Here is a 21331-nt window from a genome sequence, read left to right as displayed (position 1 = left end):
AGTGAGATTTTAATGGCAAAAACATTAGAAGACAAGCTACAGGATCAAAAAATAACGAGCATGCCGCGTGCGACACAAAATGTTGTGATTCTATATTACACTGTAAATCTTTTTAATTTTTTAGTTACATTCGTTTTCTGTGATAGCCTTTCAGTTCACGAAAAATTTTACATTTTATATCACATAAACAATGTTGTCCTCCATACCTGGGTGTTTTGATTACACAGTCTTAGTTCGACTATTACAGGAATTAATTGCACAATGAAATGAAAGGCTCAAATTTGTACCTAAAAGTGTCAAAAAAAAATCAAAAGGCTCTGAGCACTATGGGACTTAACATTTGAGGTCATCAGTCCCCTAGACTCAGAACTACTTAAACCTAACTAACCTAAGGACAGCCGGCCGGGGTGAACGCTCGGTTCTAGGCGCTACAGTCTGGAACCGCGGGACAGCTACGCTCGCAGGTTCGAATCCTGCCTCGGGCATGGATGTGTGTGATGTCGTTAGGTTAGTTAGGTTTAAGTAGTTCTAAGTTCTAGGTGACTGATGACCTCAGATGTTAAGTCCCATAGTGCTCAGAGCCATTTGAACCATTTGAACCTAAGGACATCACACACATACATGCCCCAGGCAGGATTCGAACCTGCGACGGTAGCGGTCCCGCGGTACCAGACTGAAGCACCTAGAACCGCTCGGTCACACTGGCCGGTGTCAGTTGTGTCCTCAGAATAACGTATTAATAATAAGAAATGCTTAAAAGACAAACGATACGATAAGAAAGTACTAATGTATCGGGTAGCACAATAAATGCCTTGATAGTACAGGAATGAAATCTGGGATCTTTGCCTTTCATCGGCATGCACTTAGATAGCTCAGGTGGTAGAGCAAAAGACAAAGGTCCCGAGTTCGAGAACCAGTCCAGTGCAGAGTTTGAATCTGTCGTGGAGTTCCAAATCATTGCACGCTACGCTGGAAAATCAAAATTTGTTCTGGACGTTATAAAAGTCAGTCTAAGCACAACCCTCCAATTTATACTTGTTTTGCAAATCAAACTGCCTTTTCCTGCTGCTAGTTACGTTATGTATCCCATACACGTTTCGCCTTCTCCTGTTCTAAGGCGTCATCAAATGGTTCAAATGGCTCTGAGCACTATGGGACTCAACTTCTGAGGTCATCAGTCCCTTTGAACTTAGAACTACTTGAACCTAACTAACCTAAGGACATCACACACATCCGTGCCCGAAGCAGGATTCGAACCTGCGACCGTAGCGGTCTCGCGGTTCCAGACTGAAGCGCCTAGAACCGCTCGGCCACTGCCGCCGGCTCTAAGGCGTCCTCAGCGGGATCTATAACGATACGGTTTTGTTAGTTATTGATTATCAAACAGTTCACTTCGTGATTATTTGTTAAAAAAAAAATTACTTACGATTTGCTGATCTGCGTTTCCTCACATCTGGTCTGGAGGTCGCACTACCACTTTTATCACTGCCATATGAGGTGCATTCAAGTTCTAAGGCCTCCGATTTTTTTTCTCCGGACTGGAAAGATATAGAAACATGCGCATTGTTTTAAAATGAGGCCGCGTTCATTGTCAATACGTCCCAGAGATGGCAGCACCATACAGCAGATGGAATTTTACCGCCAGCGGCGAGAATGAGAACTGTTTTAAATACTTAAAATGGCGACGTTTTCCTTACTTGAACAGCGTGCAATCATTCGTTTTCTGAATTTGTGTGGTGTGAAACCAATTGAAATTCATCGACAGTTGAAGGAGACATGTGGTGACGGAGTTACGGATGTGTCGAAAGTGCGTTCGTGGGTGCGACAGTTTAATGGAGGCAGAACATCGTGTGACAACAAACCGAAACAACCGCGGGCTCGCACAAGCCGGTCTGACGATACGATCGAGAAAGTGGAGAGAATTGTTTTGGGGGATCGCCGAATGACTGTTGAACAGATCGCCTCCAGAGTTGGCATTTCTGTGGGTTCTGTGCAGACAATCCTGCATGACGACCTGAAAATGCGAAAAGTGTCATCCAGGTGGGTGCCACGAATGCTGACGGACGACCACACGGCTGCCCCTGTGGCATGTTGCCCAGCAATGTTGACGCGCAACGACAGCAGGAATGGGACCTTCATTTCGTCGGTTGTGACAATGGATGAGACGTGGTGGCCATTTTTCAATCCAGAAACAAAGCGCCAGTCAGCTCAATGGAAGCACACAGATTCACCGCCACCAAAAAAATTTCTGGTAACCGCCAGTGCTGAAAAAATGATGGTGTCCATGTTCTGGGACAGCGAGGGCGTAATCCTTACCCATTGCGTTCCAAAGGGCACTACGGCAACAGGTGCATCCTACGAAAATGTTTTGAAGAACAAATTCCTTCCTGCACTGCAACAAAAACGTCCGGGAAGGGCTGCGCGTGTGCTGTTTCACCGAGACAACGCACCCACACATCGAGCTAACGTTACGCAACAGTTTCTTCGTGATAACAACTTTGAAGTGATTCCTCACCTGACCTGGCTCCTATTGACTTTTGGCTTTTTCCAACAATGAAAGACACTCTCCGTGGGCGCACATTCACCAGCCGTGCTGCTATTGCCTCAGCGATTTTCCAGTGGTCAAAACAGACTCCTAAAGAAGCCTTCGCCGCTGCCATGGAATCATGGCGTCAGCGTTGTGAAAAATGTGTACGTCTGCAGGGCGATTACGTCGAGAAGTAACGCCAGTTTCATCGGTTTCGGGTGAGTAGTTAATTAGAAAAAAAAATCGGAGGCCTTAGAACTTGAATGCACCTCGTATAATCATATCTTTGTGTAATCGCCATCCACACACTCTTCACCATGTTTCTCACTCTTTTTTGTGTTGCACTATCTTTCTTTTGTCACTCGATACAACTATTTCGTCGTACACTTCTTTTCGCAGCGTAAATATTGCGACTCCAGTACGTGTTTCATCTTCTTTGGTATGTTTACCTATGTGTTGCCAACCTAACGAAGTATATTTTCGTTACTACTATTTATGGCCGGCCGATGGGGCCGAGCGCTTCTGCCGGCACGGTAGCGCAGCGTGTTCGGTCAGAGGGGCGCGCTGCCCTCTGTAATAAAAGAAAAACTGAGTTAATAGATCAATGGCGAACTGAAACGGGTGTCTTGTGACGTCCGCCCCGAGCAGATGCAACGAACTGAGACCAACAAAAAAAGATTAAAAAAAAAAGCTATTCTAGGCGCTTCAGTCTGGAACCGCGTGACCGCTACGCTCGCAGGTTCGAATCCTGCCTCGGGCATGGATGTGTGTGATGTCCTTAGGTTAGTTAGGTTTAAGTAGTTCTAAGTTCTAGGCGACTGATGACATCAGATGTTAAGTCCCATAGTGCTCAGAGCCATTTTAACCATTTTTTTTTTCTATTTATGATGTTTATACCGCGTGTGTGTGTATGAGTGAGAGAGAGGGGGGGGATACAGCCGATTTTTTTTGTTGGGGGGGGGGGCGGAGGGTGGCGGTTGTACTAGCTGTTAGCGAGTGGCTGAAAATTTTGGTGACAGCTGTTTTGACTTTACGTTTCAATATTCTGGGGAGGGGGTCATGGATGAGTAAGTGTAAAGATGTTGGGTTCTGTTATTATTACATTGGACAGTATTATTATATTTATCCTTTTTGCGAACATTATTCTATTATTTTATCTATTGTGTCGGGTTGGGTTGTTTGGGGGAAGAGACCTAACTGCGAGGTCATCGGTCTCATCGGATTAGGGAAGGATGGGGAAGGAAGTCAGCCGTGGCCTTTCAAAGGAACCATCCCAGCATTTGCCTGAAGCGATTTACGGAAATCACGGAAAACCTAAATCAGGATGGCTGGACGCGGGATTGAACCGTCGTCCTCCCGAATGCGAGTCCAGTGTGCTACCACCGCACCACCTCGCTCGGTTCTATTAGTGTAAATGTTTAAATAAGTGACATATTGAAACAATATCCTCAAATTACTAACCAAACGTTTCAAGTGCCACCTATGAATTACATGTTAACGCCAAAAACCTGCAAAAAAAAAAAAAAAAGGAATATGATCAAAAAATATAAGCATATTGCGATCTACATTAAGTACTGGTATCGTATATTGCGGTTATAAGCTAAGTGGTTGCATGTGACCTGGATAAAAACGAAACCACATTCTCTCTCTCGCAAGATAGGCCGAACAATTTTCATCTTCCAGAATGAGATTTTCACTCTGCAGCGGAGTGTGCGCTGATATGAAACTTCCTGGCAGATTAAAACTGTGTGCCGGACCGAGACTCGAAATCGGGACCTTTGTCTTTCGCAGGCAAGTGCTCTACCAACTGAGCTACCCAAGCACGACTCACGGCCCGTCCTCACAGCTTTACTTCTGCCAGTACCGCGTCTCCTACCTTCCAACTTCACAGAAGCTCTCCTGCGAACCTTGCAGAACTAGCTCTCCCGGAAGAAAGAATATTGCGGAGATATGGCTTAGCCACAGCCTGGGGGATGTTTCTAGAGTGAAATTTTCACTCTACAGCGGAGTGTGCGCCGATATGAAACTTCCTGGCAGATTAAAACTGTGCGCCGGGCCGAGACTCGAACTCGGGACCTTTGCCTTTCGCGGGCAAGTGCTCTACCAACTGAGCTACCCAAGCACGACTCACCACCCGTCCTCACAGCTTTACTTCTGCCAGTACCTCGTCTCCTACTTTCCAGACTTTACAGAAGCTCTCCTGCGAACCTTGCAGAACTAGCACTCCTGAAAGAAAGGATACTGCGGAGACATGGCTTAGCCACAGCCTGGGGGATGTTTCCAGAATGAGATTTTCACTCTGCAGCGGAGTGTGCGCTGATATGAAACTTCCTGGCAGATTAAAGGTGTGTGCCGGACAGGGGCTCGACATCGGGACCCTTGCCAACTGAAAATTACATGTTAATGCCAAAAACCTGGACAGAAAAGATATATGATCAAAAAAATATAAGCGTATCGCGATCTACAATAAGTACTGGTATCGTATATTGCAGTTATGTGCTAAGTGGTTGCATGTGACCTGAATAAAAACGAAACCACATTCTCTCTCTCGCAGGATAGGCCGAACAATTTTCATCTCGTCCCAGTAGCGCAAGGGCAGATTCGGTGGGAAGGGAAGTGCTGGAGGTTGAGCAACACGTGAGGGGTGAGGTGTGTGTGTGTGTGGGGGGGGGGGGGTGATAGCTGCTGCGGTTCCCCCACCACCAGCGCACCTGACCCCTCCCCGCCGCAGGCACAACTGCGGCTGTGTGTGCGACGCGCCGAGGGCCAGGTGGAGGGGGTAAGCGGCCTCAGTTGCAGCCGGGTCAGGGGCCCGAGTATCACTGCAAGCACACCGGCAGCTGCGCAGGCTTAAAGGCGCCCATCCGTCCAACCACCTGGTGAACCGCCAACCACCGGACGCGCGCCGCCTGCCCTATATAACCACGCCGGTCGCAGCTGGGCGTGACATCTGCAGAAGGTAAACGCCAGGTCTCGCGTCCAACGGACGCCTCGAAACCGTGGTAGGCGGCGTGTATGTGGCGCTTCGGCAGGAATTGGAAATACGAGATTTTTAGGAGGTCCTAGTGTAAACCCGAAGAAAACATTCCATATCCGAGGGCGACACTGAACATTTTTGGAAAAATCGGACAAGTACATATGCAATTCTAACACTGTGTTAATAGTTGAATTCTTTTATCTTGGCGGTTCGCGCATGCCTGCCCAGACGCGGGAGATTGCTGCGTTTGCCAGTTTCAAACGACGCACGCGCCAAGAGAAGCAGCGCCATAGTATAGTATAGTTCGCAAACTTACGTTTAGGGGGGAGCGCGCAGTTTATGAATTGAAGACACCACGGCCACATTAACCCTTTCGCTGCTACAGAGACCTGCTCCCCGCATTTTGTCATCACTGCACTGCTCGCCTGTGTAGACACACGGTGTTCCGACTGCTTTGACACACTTTATCGCCGGCCGCGGTGGTCTAGCGGTTCTAGGCGCGCAGTCCGGAACCGCGCGACTGCTACGGTCGCAGGTTCGAATCCTGCCTCGGGCGTGGATGTGTGTGATGTCCTTAGGTTAGTTAGGTTTAAGTAGTTCTAAGTTCTAGGGAACTGATGACCACAGATGTTAAGTCCCACAGTGCTCAGAGCCATTTGAACCATTTTTGACACACTTTATCATTCCATTTCACAAAAACTATTTGGCCCAAAAATTTGATTGTTACACATCTTCTTGACTGATACCTTCCCCCCATAAATGACTTAATTTTGTTTCGATGTTAAACGAAGTTATTGTGCAGCATTAAATGTAGTAAACCATCGCACCAAATTTTGAAGAGTTTGCAGAGGTAAAAGTCCATAGCGTATACTTTCCGTAAGGTCGATTTTAGTTGCCACTAGAAATTTCAAAAAAATACATTCAAACAAATGAAATTCATGAAGTAAGACACTTCTATAATGTTTTTAAATAAAGAATATATAAAGCACCAAACAAGGTTTGAACTCAGAACTCTTCGCTCAGCATCCCAACACTTTTTTTTTTTTTCGTGTTCGTTGTTGAGCGTTGAGTTTGGTCGTTGCGGACGTCACATGACATCCGGTAAAGTTCGCATTGTTGATCCTTCCACCTAGTTTTTTTATTACAGAGGCCGACCAGCCCTCTCACCGAACATGCTTTTACTTTTTTTTTAAATCTGATTTTGATCGCTTTCGTTCGTTGCATCTGCTAGGGGCGGACGTCGTAAGACATCCGCTTAAGTTCGTTGTTGATCGATAACTCAGTTTCTTATTATTTTATTTTTTTTATTACTGAGGGCTGCTAACTCTCTGACCGAAACCATCTGAGCTACCGTGCCGGCGACACCTTAACCATTATGTTAACGGAGCTCATCGTACAATATATGTCCAGGAGGACTTTAAAATATCACGCAAAATACCGACAAACACTGTTGGTATGACTATGAATTACTCACGTTTGGTCGAAGTACAATAGGAAATAAACAATTACCGCTGTTCTTTATTGCGAAAAAGCCGTTCGTGAGAATGATACAAACACCTTTCCTTGCTATCGCCTGAATTAGGACGCTTATTGCTTGTTTGGTTTGATTAATTAATAGAATATGAAGCAGTTGGTATAAAGAATGCTTTTTCCAAACTTTCTATAAAAGAAAGTCTGCTATCGAGACATTGCCTTTGTTCAATTACTTTATTTATGACTGAACGTTTCTGAAACTGAAGATACTCGTCCGTGCTCTGCACTGCAGTCGAGCTCTGGCAACGTCGTTCTCTGTTCATTGGCTGACTGTGTTTTGTGACGTCAGATGCGCAGAACGAACCTAAACTCGGCCGCCGTCGTAAATGACGCGCACTTTAGTAAGAGCATCAGTAACTCAATTTATTTATAATTAATTAACTAAGGCTTCCATCACAGTTGCATACAACATTTTTATTGCCGACATGTTCGAAAATTTTCGATCATTCTCCAACCATTACCTACATTAGGAAGTACAAAATTATTAAGAAATTGGGCAGGTGCGATTAGGTCTGACGCACTGTGGGTACTGTACAAACTTAATTACATGATTACAAAGAGTTTACTCATTCTGTAAAACGAGGATCTCGGCAATTTTTGCCTGTTGCCAACATTGATACTAGCAATATATCGATCATATAGATTCCAAGGCTTACGAGAACGTTTTAATTTCGTGTTTGAAGTCGGATAACAAACGACAAAAGAAATATTTTTTTCGTGTGATATAACTACAAATTAAAATTCTCTGATTTTTTTTTCCTTTATTTAGTGTTAAACCTCTATTCTACCCTAATTTCGTGATCCTACAAGGAAAGGAACCCTATAGGTTTTAATGAGTGAGTGTGTGAGCATCAAAATATGTGACATAAAGGACCTTATCTTTTGATTGCATTGACTCAGAAGCTAACGTTTGTTATACCCCCAAAGGACCATAGACCTCAATATGTGGCAAATTTCAACTTAACACCTCTCCTGAGAGAAAACGGTTGAATAGACAGATGGAGACACAGTCTGCAGACAAATAACAAAAAAAATTTTTTTAATGTGATATAATTACCAGTTAACAATTCTCGGATTTTTTGGCTTTTTGGTGTTGTTGTCGTCTTCAGTCCTGAGACTGGTTTGATGCAGCTCTCCATGCTACTCTATCCTGTGCAAGCTTCTTCATCACCCAGTAACTACTGCAGCCTACATCCTTCTGTATCTGTTTAGTGTATTCATCTCTTCGTCACCCTCTACGATTTTTACCCTCCACGCTGCCCTCCAATACTAAATTGGTGATCCCTTCATGCCTCAGAACACGTCCTGCAAACCGATCCCTTCTTCTTGTCAAGTTGTGCCACAAACTTCTCTTCTCCCCAATTCTATTCAATACCTCCTCATTAGTTATATGATCTACCCATCTAATCTTCAGCATTCTTCTGTAGCACCACATTTCGAAAGCCTCTATTCTCTTCTTGTCCAAACTATTTATCGTCCATGTTTCACTTCCATACATGGCTACACTCCATACAAATACTTTCAGAAACGACTTCCTGACACTTAAATCTATACTCGATGTAAACAAATTTCTCTTCTTCAGAAACGCTTTCCATGCCATTGCCAGTCTACATTTTATATCCTCTCTACTTCGACCATCATCAGTTATTTTGCTCCGCAAATAGCAAAATTCCTTTACAACTTTAAGTGTCTCATTTCCTAATCGAATTCCCTCAGCATCACCCAAATTAATTCGACTACATTCCATTATCCTCGTTTTGCTTTTGTTGATGTTCATCTTATATCCTCCTTTCAAGACACTGTCAATTCCGTTCAACTACTCTTCCAAGTCCTTTGCTGTCTCTGACAGAATTACAATGTCATCGGCGAACCTCAAAGTTTTTATTTCTTCTCCATGGATTTTGATTCTTACTTCGAATTTTTCTTTTGTTTCCTTCACTGCTTGCTCAATATACAGACTGAATAACATCGGGGAGAGGCTACTACCCTGTCTCACTCCCTTCCCAACCACTGCTTCCCTTTCATGTCCCTCGATTCTTATAGCTGCCATCTGCTTTCTGTACAAATTGTAAATAGCCTTTCGCTCCCTGTATTTTACCCCTGCCACCTTCAGAATTTGAAAAAGAGTATTCCAGTCAACATTGTCAAAAGCTTTCTCTAAGTCTACAAATGCTAGAAACGTAGGTTTGCCTTTCCTTAATCTAGCTTCTAAGATAAGTCGTAGGGTCAGTATTGCCTCACGTGTTCCAATATTTCTACGGAATCCAAACTGATCTTCCCCAAGGTCGGCTTCTACCAGTTTTTCCATTCGTCTGTAAAGAATTCGCATTAGTATTTTGCATCCGTGACTTATTGAACATCTGTCAACACCTGCTTTCTTTGGGATTGGAATTATTATATTCTTCTTGAAGTCTGAGGGTATTTCGCCTGTCTCATACATCTTGCTCACCAGATGGTAGAGTTTTGCCAGGACTGTCTCTCCCAAGGCCGTCAGTAGTTCTAATGGAATTTTCTCCCGGGGCCTTGTTTCGACTCAGGTCTTTCAGTGCTCTGTCAAACTCTTCACGCAGTATCGTGTCTCCCATTTCATCTTCATCTACATCCTCTTTCATTTCCATAATATTGTCCTCAAGTACATAGCCCTTGTATAGACTCTCTATATAGTCCTTCTGTAGTGTCGGCAGACTTGCCAACACTACGCACACTAATTGAAAGAGGCGGTCAAGATGCACGCGCTAACTCACGAAGGATGGAGTGAGGTCTGAAACAGGAGACTTAATGAATGCTATAAAGAAAAGTACGTAGCTTCTGGACTACTTAACTTTTAATCCGTCCTTGTATACATCGTTCTTGATTATACATCTGGAGATTGTGGCGATACAAATGAGACTCGTATGATACATGCACTGATACAATTGGCGCCTTGCTAAGTCGTAGCCATTAACTTAGCTGAAGGCTATTCTGTCTGTCTCTCGGCAAAGGAGAGAAATGGCTTCGTCCGTATAGTCGCTAGCAACGTCGTCGTACAACTGGGGCGAGTTCGCGTACGTCTCTCGAGACCTGCCGTGTGGTGGCGCTCGGTCTGCGATCACACAGTGGCGACACGCGGGTCCGACATGTACTAATGGACCGCGGCCGATTTAAGCTACCACCTAGCAAGTGTGGTGTCTGGCAGTGACAACACACCTTCCATCTTTCTGCTTTCCCTTCTTTGGTTAGAACTGGGTTTCCATCTGAGCTCTTGATATTCATACAAGTGGTTCTCTTTACTCCAAAGGTCTCTTTAATTTTCCTGTAGGCAGTATCTATCTTACCCCTAGTGAGACAAGCCTCTACATCCTTACATTTGTCCACTAGCCATCGCTGCTTAGCCATTTTGCTTTTCCTGTCGATCTCATTTTTGAGACGTTTGTATTCCTCTTTGCCCGCTTCATTTACTGCGTTTTTATATTTTCTCTCTTCATCAATTAAATATCTGTTCTGTTACCCAATGATTTCTACTAGCCCTAGTCTTTTCACCTACTTGATCCTCTGTTGCCTTCACTACTTTATCTCTCAAAGCCACCCATTCTTCTTCTACCGTATTTCTTTCCCTCATTCCTATCAATTGTTCCCTTGTGCTCTCCCTGAAACTCTGTACAACCTCTGGTTTAGTCAGTTTATCCAGGTCCCATCTCCTTAAATTCCCACCTTTTTGCAGTTTCTTCAGTTTTCATCTACAGTTCATTGATTTACTATTAGATATTCTGTGCATCAACAAGCTATCAACCTGCTTATCCCCCTCAGAGCAAGAACTGAACGGAAAAGGATGCATGTTGATGCTTGGCGATAACCAGTTTGCTAACAATGGTAACTGCTAGTAAGTGGCACAATTAAAGGCGTCCGATGGGTCCGTCGTTAGGTTTCGTCACATATCGGATTTGTCCGGAATACTTCATGTGGACTTGCCTGGTTTTTTTTTTTCCGTTTCGTTTCCGCCAACACCAGCGACCTGGCAGATGCAGTGGCAAAATTGCGTGGTGATGTTAAACGTTTGCCAGCCGAAGTGGCCGTGCGGTTAAACGCGCTGCAGTCTGGAACCGCAACACCGCTACGGTCGGAGGTTCGAATCCTGCCTCGTGCATGGATGTTTGTGATGTCCTTAGGTTAGTTAGGTTTAACTAGTTCTAAGTTTTAGGGGACTAATGATCTCAGCAGTTGAGTCCCATAGTGCTCAGAGCCATTTGAACCTTTTTTTTTTTTTTTTTTTTTTTTTTTTTTTTTTTTTTTTTGTTAAACGTTTCACTTTCTGTTGGTAGAGCCGAGCGCCTATTACGGCAGCATTTCCCCTCACACGTCTCTGCCCTCCGACCGCAAAGACCAATCTCGTATGAAACTTCCTGGCAGATTAAAACTGTGTGCCCGACCGAGACTCGAACTCGGGACCTTTGCCTTTCGCGGGCAAGTGCTCTACCATCTGAGCTACCGAAGCACGACTCACGCCCGGTCCTCACAGCTTTACGTGAGTCGTGCTTCGGTAGCTCAGATGGTAGAGCACGTGCCCGCGAAAGGCAAAGGTCCCGAGTTCGAGTCTCGGTCGGGCACACAGTTTTAATCTGCCAGGAAGTTTCATACTCTTTATGTTCTTCTGTTAAGGGGCGAGGAACCCGGCAGGAACACACCTTTCAGTACCTCATCTGGTGGATGAGTCAGCACTACCAACAGGACGTCCAGCTGGACAGCCAGGTGTTTCATTGCGATCTGTCGATCACCTCGAATGAGAGAGTCAGCACGTTCCAACACTGCAAGAGTCACAGCTGTGTGCGGCAGGCGGCAGATTGGACAGGTTTGCCCCACCTTGTTGCCAGGATTTACGACGTCTTGCCCAACGACTCGCCTTGCTTTTGTTCACTGCCAGGTCTCCACAGACTTGCCCGACCTTGTTGCCACCAAAGAAACTGGTACAGGCATGCGTATTGAAATACAGAGTTATGTAAACAGGCAGAATATGGCGCTGCGATCGGCAACGCGTATATAAGACAACAAGTGCCTGGCGTAGTCGTTAGATAGGTTACTGCTGCTACAATGGCAGGTTATCAAGTGAGTTTGAACGTGTTATAGTGGGCGCACGACCGATGGGACACAGCATCTCCGAGGTAGCAATGAAGTGGGGATTTTCCGGTACGACCATTTCACGAGTGTACCGTGAATATGAGGAATCTGCTAAAACATCAAATCTCCGACACCGCTGTGGCCGGAAAAAGATCCCGTGAGAACGGACCAACTACGACTGAAGGGAATCGATCAATGTGACAGAAGAGCAGCCCTTCTTCAAATTGCTGCAGATTTCAAAGCTGAGCCATCAACAAGTGTCAGCATGCGAATCATTCAATGAAACATCATCGAAATTGGCTTTCGGAGCCGAAGGCCCATTCATGTACGCTTCATGACTGCACGATACAAAGCCTTACGCCTCGCCTGGGCCTGTCGACGCCGACATTGATGACTGGAAGCATCTTGTCTGCTCGGACAGGTCTCGTTTTAAATTGTATCGAGTGGATGGACGTGTACGGGTATGGGGACAATCTCCTGAATCCATCGAGCCTGCATGTCAGCAGGGGATTGTTCAATCTGATGGAGGCTCTGTAATGGTGTGGGGCGTGTGGAGTTGGAGTGATATGGCATCCCTGATACGTCTAGATACGACTCTGACAGGTGACACGTACCTAAGCGTCCTGTCTCATCGCCTGCATCCATTCGTGTCCATTGTGCATTGCAAAGGACTTGGGAAATTCCAGCAGGACAATGCGACACCCCACACGTCCAGAATGGCTACAGAGTGGCTCCAGGAACACTCTCCCAAGTTTAAACACTTCCGCTGGCCACCAAACTCCCCAGACATGAACATTATTGGGCATATCCGGGATGCCTTGCAACGTGCTGTTCAGAAGGCATCTCAGTGCCCTCGCAGTCTTACGGATTTATGGACAGCCCTGCAGGAGTCATGGTGTCAGTTTCTTCCAGCGCTACTTCAGACATCAGTCGAGTCCATGCCACGTCGCGTTGTGGCACTTCTCCATTCTCACGATATTAGGCTGGGCTACCACTTTCTTTGGCTTCAAAATGGCTCTGAGCACTATGGGACTCAACTGCTACGGTCATAAGTCCCCCAGAACTTAGAACTACTTAAACCTAACTAACCTAAGGACAGCACACAACACCCAGCCATCACGAGGCAGAGAAAATCCCTGACCCCGCCGGGAATCGAACCCGGGAACCCGGCACTTTCTTTGGCTCTTCAGTGTAGCTCTCTCCCTGGAACACACCTGCGTTACAGACGCCTTTTCGACGGCTGCATATAGCACCAGTACCCATAAGAATTACATGAAAGGATAGGGGCTGAAGCGTGAGTATTCCACGATGTGCCGCAACAAATTCTGCATTTTTTTTTTTTGACCCAAACCGGCTGAGGAAAAAAAAATCTGTTGCATTACTTATTGAACGACTTTCGTTCAGTGTGGGATGTTTGACCCTTCCAGTCCCATCGGCTACAAATGTGTACATTAAATTCTATTGTCTCTTAGTTGGTACAGAAATATTTTTCCCCCGTGGGAACCTCATGTACATATTTGTGACTGTTCCTCCTTTTTATCGTGTACAAGTACTGTTAGGTTTCACTATGAAAAAATCAATAGTCAGTGCACCAGTGAGAGGCATTTTGTGACAGCGAGGAAGCACAGAAGTGGTGGGTCGTTAAATCCCTCTGTGTAAATCAATACTATTATTATTTTTGTATTGCGCTGTAATTATTGAATGAAAAGTTCGTTTATTACGATAGTGAATATTTCAGAATTAGTTGTTTTAGACCATAAAAAAAGCGAGACATTTTGACCCTGAGGGCTATTCTTTCATTTATATCCATTGTTATGATATTTTTACCGTTGAAGCGTGATCTAAGATATTTAACAAGAATAACTTTTCTGAATTTAGAATGTTGGTCGATTTCAAAGTAAGGATTTGGGTTTATGACTCCACTTATTTCCATATGTTCTGTTTTCTCTTCGATAATCAAAAGCCCCATTTTGCTGGCACTGTGCCTGAGAGGTCTCTACATGTCTTTCAGTTCTTCTTCAGTTTCACCCAGCAACGCTATATAATCTTCATAAGCCAGGAGTTTTACTTCACTGTGTAAATTACTCTCCCGAATAACTTTCTCTAATGCAAGACTGGATAGGACACATGAAAGAGCGTCTCCTTGTCGCAGTCTTGTTTTAATTGGGAGGGTGAGGGATATTGATCCTCTGAACTTCACTCGAAATGGTTCAAATAGCTCTGAGCACTATGGGACTTAACATCTGAGGTCATCAGTCCCCTAGAACTTAGAACTAGTTAAACCTAACTAACCTAAGGACATCACACACATCCATGCCCGAGGCAGGATTCGAACCTGCGACCGTAGCAGTCACGCGGTTCCGGACTGAAGTGCCTAGAACCGCTCGGTCACAGCGGCCGGCTGGGAGGCATCAATGCACAGTTCTATCATCCTCATGATTTTACTGGGTATACTAATGTGTTGTAGAAGCTACTTCTGTGGATGCTGTCATAGGCTCGTTGGAAGTCAATGGAGAGACAGTGGATGTTTTTATTAAATTCCCAGTATTTTTCAAAAATCTGTCGTATAGTAAACAAATTATCAGTTGTGGAACGGTCTCCTCGAAATCCACTGAGCAACCGACTCAAAAGTAAAGCTTTGTCAATCACCACAAAGATGAAGATATACAACACTATCATCTGCCCCACAGTACTGTACGGTTCAGAAAGCTGGACGCTTACAAAGAATGAAAGAGAAAAACTGAATTTTTTCGAAAGGAAAGCAATGAGAAAAATCGGGGGACCTGTGTTGGAGAATGGCGTATGGAGAATTTGAAAGAACAATGAAATTTATGTTATTGAAGCAACCCACTGTCATCCAGAAGTTAAAAAGTAGGAGACTGCAATGGGCTGGACATGTGGCTAGAATGGAAAACAACAGAATCACCAGAACTCTTCAGGCAACAAGACCATTGAGTCGACCTCGTACAACATGGAAAGATGACATAGAGGACGACATCGAAGGATTAGAAAATTCCGCAAGTTGGAGAGGGCGAGAGGTAGAAGGCGGTGGAAGGAGATCGTTGATTCAGCACTTGATCTACAGGGCCTGAGATCGCTGAGAAGAAGAAGAAGAAGAAGAAAAGAAGCCAAGTGTTTGTATAAATTTTGCGTCTAAAATCATTAAAAAAAAGTCACCTAAGAGCATTACAACAGAAAGAAAAAAAACTTTCCTTTCTCTAGAAAAAAATTCAGGTCTGAAAGTATCAAACGATACCATAGAATTGGCCAACAAATTAAAATCAGAGGTAAAAGCTCAGTTACCTAAACTGCAGTCACAACTTTGCAGCTTGAAATTGAAAACAAAAATTACAGTCGATGAGAAACCCCACAGCAACTGGGGTACCAAACGCGCGAAATTAAAACATAGACCTGGAATCTACAATATCTCTGCAAGGAATAAAAACTGGACACGTGCTGTGTGGAATCTTTTGTGCCCAATTAGTCTATGCTAGCGCCTCCTGAAATGTTTAGTATTCCTGTTGAATCAATCCGCGTGGAGCGAAGCCCCACCCCATTGTTGTTGTTGTTGTGGTCTTCAGTCCTGAGACTGGTTTGATGCAGCTCTCCATGCCACTCTATCCTGTGCAAGCTTCTTCATCTCCCATTACCTACTGCAACCTACATCCTTCTGAATCTGTTTAGTGTATTCATCTCTTGGTCTCCCTCTACGATTTTTACCCTCCACGCTACCCTCCAATGCTAAATTTGTGATCCCTTGATGCCTCAAAACATGTCCTACCAACCGATCCCTTCTTCTAGTCAAGTTGTGCCACAAACTTCTCTTCTCCCCAATCCTATTCAATACCTCCTCATTAGTTACGTGATCTACCCACCTTATCTTCAGCATTCTTCTGTAGCACCACATTTCGAAAGCTTCTATTCTCTTCTTGTCCACACTAGTTATCGTCCATGTTTCACTTCCATACATGGCTACACTCCATACAAATACTTTCAGAAACGACTTCCTGACACTTAAATCTATACCCGATGTTAACAAATTTCTCTTCTTCAGAAACGATTTCCTTGCAATTGCCAGTCTACATTTTATATCCTCTCTACTTCGGCCATCATCAGTTATTTTACTCCCTAAATAGCAAAACTCCTTTACTACTTTAAGTGTCTCATTTCCTAATCTAATTCCCTCAGCATCATCCGATTTAATTCGACTACATTCCATTATCCTCGTTTTGCTTTTGTTGATGTTTAACCGGAGCTAATTTACGAAAGAATTACATTTCAGTCCGCAACGGTGTCGACAGCCGTTGTTGAAATGCTTGTTTTGCGAATAATTTATTTTCGGCAAAATCACACGTACTTTCTGCACGGAATTGCCAGTTTTGTCTGTCACCGACGATTTTCATATTAACAAGACAAATTAGTTTCTTACTTAAAAAGTTAACTTAGGCAATTTACGTCAGAATTGAACTACAGTAAAATAAAGTTATGTCATACTATGAGATTGGCGCCATAGTTCATCCACTTAGAAAACCACAATGTCCATGAATACACATGACGACGGGTCTGTGTATTAAACTGATCTCCTGGTGGGCTAAAAACTAACTATTCACGGAGTACCGACATACGTAAACAAAATTTAAAAGCGTGCACGCAAGTACTTTAATCAGTAAGATGTATTAAATTACATTGAAAAATCCTCAGTTAGCGTCTTTTATGATAGAGATGTTATGCGACTTTGACGACAGGATGAAAATAAATAGCACTCGTGTAACATTCTAGAATAGTTAATATTTGATTAACTGGTTTTCGTCTTTTAGGACAACAATCGGTACAAAGACAAGTATGTTTTGTTGTCGATTTAGTCAGACCAAGGATTCTTAGACTAGGTCAATCCGAAGAACCTCTCAACTGGCTGTCAAAGATGACATTTATTAACGTTCAACATAAGACTACAGACAGAAGAAAAGACTTCGATAAAAATGTAAAGTAAAAACTAATTAAGCTTGCTGAAATTTACGACACAATGAATTAATGAATTACATCACAAATCACATGCCACTAATATTAATTGGGTTTTGCTAAATTTGTCGTTTCTTTCCTGAAAAACTTTACTAGTTTGCTAGGCAGTTCATTGAGTGAATATGCCACATTCGATAGTTTTTCAGGATTCTAGTCTGCATCCATTTTCTTGGGCCAAGTATCTTGCTCAGATTTTTGCGTTTAGGATATGTTCCACATCACCTTTTCTGCGAATTTAAGCGTTTCGCTACTAGCCTCCAGACCTGAAATTTGTGTTTTGGTGCCTGATTTTGGTGTGTGGAAATGCGATTTTCCTTGTAGATGTTGTAGAACTACCAGTACGCTGTCCTAAGTTCTTACGTCCAAATTTTCTGTGCCATTTTGTCTTCCCCTTTTGATTCAAGGATTTCGGCAAAATACCTGAAGCATTGAACTCTCTCAATTTGTCGTTTCTTTTTTTCTTTATTGATTTTCAATTCCTCTCGAAGGGGGCGGGCTGGCAGCAGCTTGGTACGCTGCTCTACAGCCTACAGACTTAAAAAAAAAAAAAAAAAGAAGGAGAAAGAAACAAGGAAAAACAGGCGATAAAATGGTGACTTAAAGTGTAAAATGGCGTAAAAATGCGGAAAGTTAAAACAGAAATCAAAAGGGGTTGGCAATGTTGATAAAATACAGAGGAATCAGACAAGTAACATAGTAGACACATAATTAAAAAACATGGCGACAGTCTGGTTTCTGTTCGCAAGAGATAAAAAAATCACAGCCAGCGACAGTATGATGGCTGTTCGCTACACTTCTCAAAAGACACAACACGGAACACTCACTGGAAAAACACACACTGTAAAACACTGCACAGAAATGGCGGCACAAATATGGCACTCCTGAGCCAAGGCAGATGGGGGGGGGGGGACCTAGAGGAGGGGGAAAAACAAGGAGGGAGGAGAGGAAAAACGAAAAAAGGGAGGGGGGAATCAAGGAGGGAGAGGACTCATAAAGGGGGGGGGGAGGGGCAGGGCAGATGCGAGATGGAATGAGAAGAGGCAGAGGAGGGAAATGCAAAAGGATTCGGGGGAGAGAAGGGGGCAGAGAGGGGAGAGGTGGGGAAAAAAGAGGAGGGAAGGAGGGGTTTGTCGATATCTTGCAGTCACTTTTTGAGTAGGCCTTTTAGAGTTGTTGTATTCGGTTTTTTTGAAGTACATTGCTCTTTCAGAGCATTCTTTGAGAGTTAACAATTTTACGCCTGTTGTATCATCCTCTGCTAATATTCCCAGATCGAAACTATTATGCAGGGTGGTCCATTGATCGTGACTGGCCCAAATATCTCACGAAATAAGCGTCGAACGAAAAAACTACAAAGAACGAAACTTGTCTAGCTTCAAGGGGGAAACCAGATGGCGCTATGGTTGGCCTGCTATATGGCGCTGCGATAGGTCAAACGGATATGAACTGCGTTTATTAAAATAAGAACCCCCATTTTTTATTACATATTCATGTAGTACATAAAGAAATATGAGTCTTTTAGTTGGATCACTTTTTTCGCTTTGTGACAGATGGCACTGTAATAGTCACAAACGTATAAGTACGTAGTATCACGTAACATTCCGCCAGTGCGGACGGTATTTGCTTCGTGATTCATTACCCGTGTTAAAATGGACCGTTTACCAATTGCGGAAAAGGTCGATATGGTGTTGATGTATGGCTATTGTGATCAAACGCCCAACGGGCGTCTGCTATGTATGCTGCTCGGTATCCTGGACGACATCATCCAAGTGTCCGGACCGTTCGCCGGATAGTTACGTTATATAGGGAATCAGGAAGTGTTCAGCCACATGTGAAACGTCAACCACGACCTGCAACAAATGATGATGCGCAAGTAGGTGTTCTAGCTGCTGTCGCGGCTAATCCGCACACCAGTAGCAGACAAATTGTACGAGAATCGGGAATCTCAAAAACGTCGGTGTTGAGAATGCTACATCAACATCGATTGCACCCGTACCATATTTCTATGCACCAGGAATTGCATGGCGACAACTTTGAACGTCGTGTACAATTCTGCCACTGGGCACAAGAGGAATTACGGGACGGGGACAGATTTTTTGCACGCGTTCTATTTAGCGATGAAGTGTCATTCACCAACAGCGGTAAACTAAACCGGCATAATATGAACTATTGGGCAACAGAGAATCCACGATGGCTGCGACAAGTGGAACATCAGCGACCTTGTCGGGTTAATGTATGGTGCGGCATTATGGGAGGAAGGACAATTGGCCCCCATTTTATCGATGGCAATCTAAGTGGTGCAATGTATGCCGATTTCCTACGTAATGTTCTACCGATGTTACTACAAGATGTTTTACTGCATGACAGAATGGCGATGTACTTCCAACATGATCGATGTCCGGCACATAGCTCGTGTGCGGTTGAAACGGTATTGAATAGCATATTTCATGACAGGTGGATCGGTCGTCGAAGCACCATACTGTGGCCCGCACGTTCACCGGATCTGACGTCCCCGGATTGATTTCTGTGGGGAAAGTTGAAGGATATTTGCTATCGTGATCCATCGGAAACGCCTGACAACATGCGTCAGCGCATTGTCACTGCATGTGCGAACATTACGGAAGGCGAACTACTCGCTGTTGAGAGGAATGTCGTTACACGTATTGCCAAATGCATTGAGGTTGACGGACATCATTTTGAGCATTTATTGCATTAATGTGGTATTTACAGGTAATCACGCTGTAAGAGCATGCGTTCTCAGATATGATAAGTTCACAAAGGTACATGTATCACATTGGAACAACCGAAATAAAATGTTCAAACGTACCTAAGTTGTGTATTTTAATTTAAAAAAACCTACATGTTACCAAATGTTCGTCTGAAATTATGAGCCATATGTTTATGACTATTACAGCGCCATCTATCACAACGCGAAAAAATTGGTCCCACTAAAACATTCTTATTTCTTTACGTACTACACGAATATGTAATAAAAATGGGGGTTCCTATTTTAAAAAACGCAGTTGATATCCGTTTGACCTATGGCAGGGCCATCTAGTGCGCCAACCATAGCGCCATCTGGTTTCCCCCTTCAAGGTATACAAGTTTCGTTCTTTGTAGTTTTTTCGTTTGGCGCTTATTTCGTGAGGCATTTGGCCCGGTCACGACCAATGGACCACCGTGTATATATACATGATTGGGTTAGAAATGTTACCGCCAAATATTATTTACCAGTATGATGTATGCATGCAGAATGCAGCGACAAAGAAAATTTGCACCAGTGCTGGGTTTGGAATCTGCGCCTTCCTGCTCACCAGTCACAGTGGCTTTGCACAACTGCGCGGACTACCGTAGCGGGCTTCCCACCTCATTCCAAACTCCCATCCCAGCCCCGTTACAAATTTGGATTCGTCACTTCAGTCTGCATATATACATCGTAGATATTTTAGGCTTGAAATGGTCTCTGGAAGCCTACAGTTTCGTTTGAATGTTGTTTCCTTGTGCTGTGTTATTTAATTTCATTTGATGCGCCTGACGTTTGCCGCAGAACCGTCGGTCAGGGGATGCGAGTGACAGGCGCGGCCGTGCTGCTGCTGCTGGTGGCTCTGGCGCCGCCCCCGGGGGCGGACGGACGGCGGGGGCGCACGCGGGGGCGGACCAAGTCCCGCGCGCAGATCGGCCTCCCGGTCACTGGCCAGTACCGCGACGCCGAGACCGACAAGTACTACAACAACAACAACGTGAGTAGAACAGCAACAACAACATGTTGTACTGCAACAACAAGAAAACTACAACAGTAACAACATGAACAATAAGGACGACAACGACCGCAATAATGCAAAAATAAGATGGGCACTACAACAACTGTTATTAATACATCACTCCAACATCAGTACCGCAGCAACAACAGTAACAACATGATCAGTACAATAACAATTTTGAGGAACACCACCAACAACATGGACAGAACAACAACATAGGTACTGCAACAACAAGAAAACTACAATAACAATATGAAGACAGTGATGAGAAGAATAACTACAATAACAAAATGAGCCCAACAACAACAACATGATCAGTAAAACAACAATGCAATGACAGGAAAACTACAGTAATAACAACATGGACATCAAAGACAACAACGACTACAATAATGCAAAAATAAGATGATCACTGCAACATCA

General features: G+C 44.1%; 1 protein-coding gene and 1 non-coding gene across 2 annotated transcripts in view; one reads left to right on the top strand and one right to left on the bottom strand.

Annotated features, from left to right (window-relative positions):
- Nucleotides 1-4574: 4574 nt before the first annotated feature.
- Trnas-cga (transfer RNA serine (anticodon CGA)) lies at nucleotides 4575-4649 on the bottom strand. The gene has a single exon. It is a non-coding gene; the product is annotated as a tRNA-Ser (tRNA).
- A 653-nt stretch (nucleotides 4650-5302) lies between these two features.
- The window catches only part of LOC126213081 (immunoglobulin domain-containing protein oig-4-like), a 36178-nt gene continuing 20149 nt past the window's right edge, over nucleotides 5303-21331 (top strand). Inside the window, exons 1-2 of the mRNA XM_049940669.1 lie at nucleotides 5303-5486; nucleotides 20695-20887. Of these exons, the coding sequence (XP_049796626.1) occupies nucleotides 20711-20887 (177 nt within the window). The 5' untranslated portion in view covers nucleotides 5303-5486; nucleotides 20695-20710. The remainder of the gene's footprint in view (nucleotides 5487-20694; nucleotides 20888-21331) is intronic.

Source organism: Schistocerca nitens, chromosome 11, assembly GCF_023898315.1.
Source record: "Schistocerca nitens isolate TAMUIC-IGC-003100 chromosome 11, iqSchNite1.1, whole genome shotgun sequence".
Taxonomy (NCBI): domain Eukaryota; kingdom Metazoa; phylum Arthropoda; class Insecta; order Orthoptera; family Acrididae; genus Schistocerca; species Schistocerca nitens.
The sequence above is the reverse complement of the archived record's forward strand: the minus strand, read 5'-3'. Positions and strand labels throughout refer to the sequence as shown.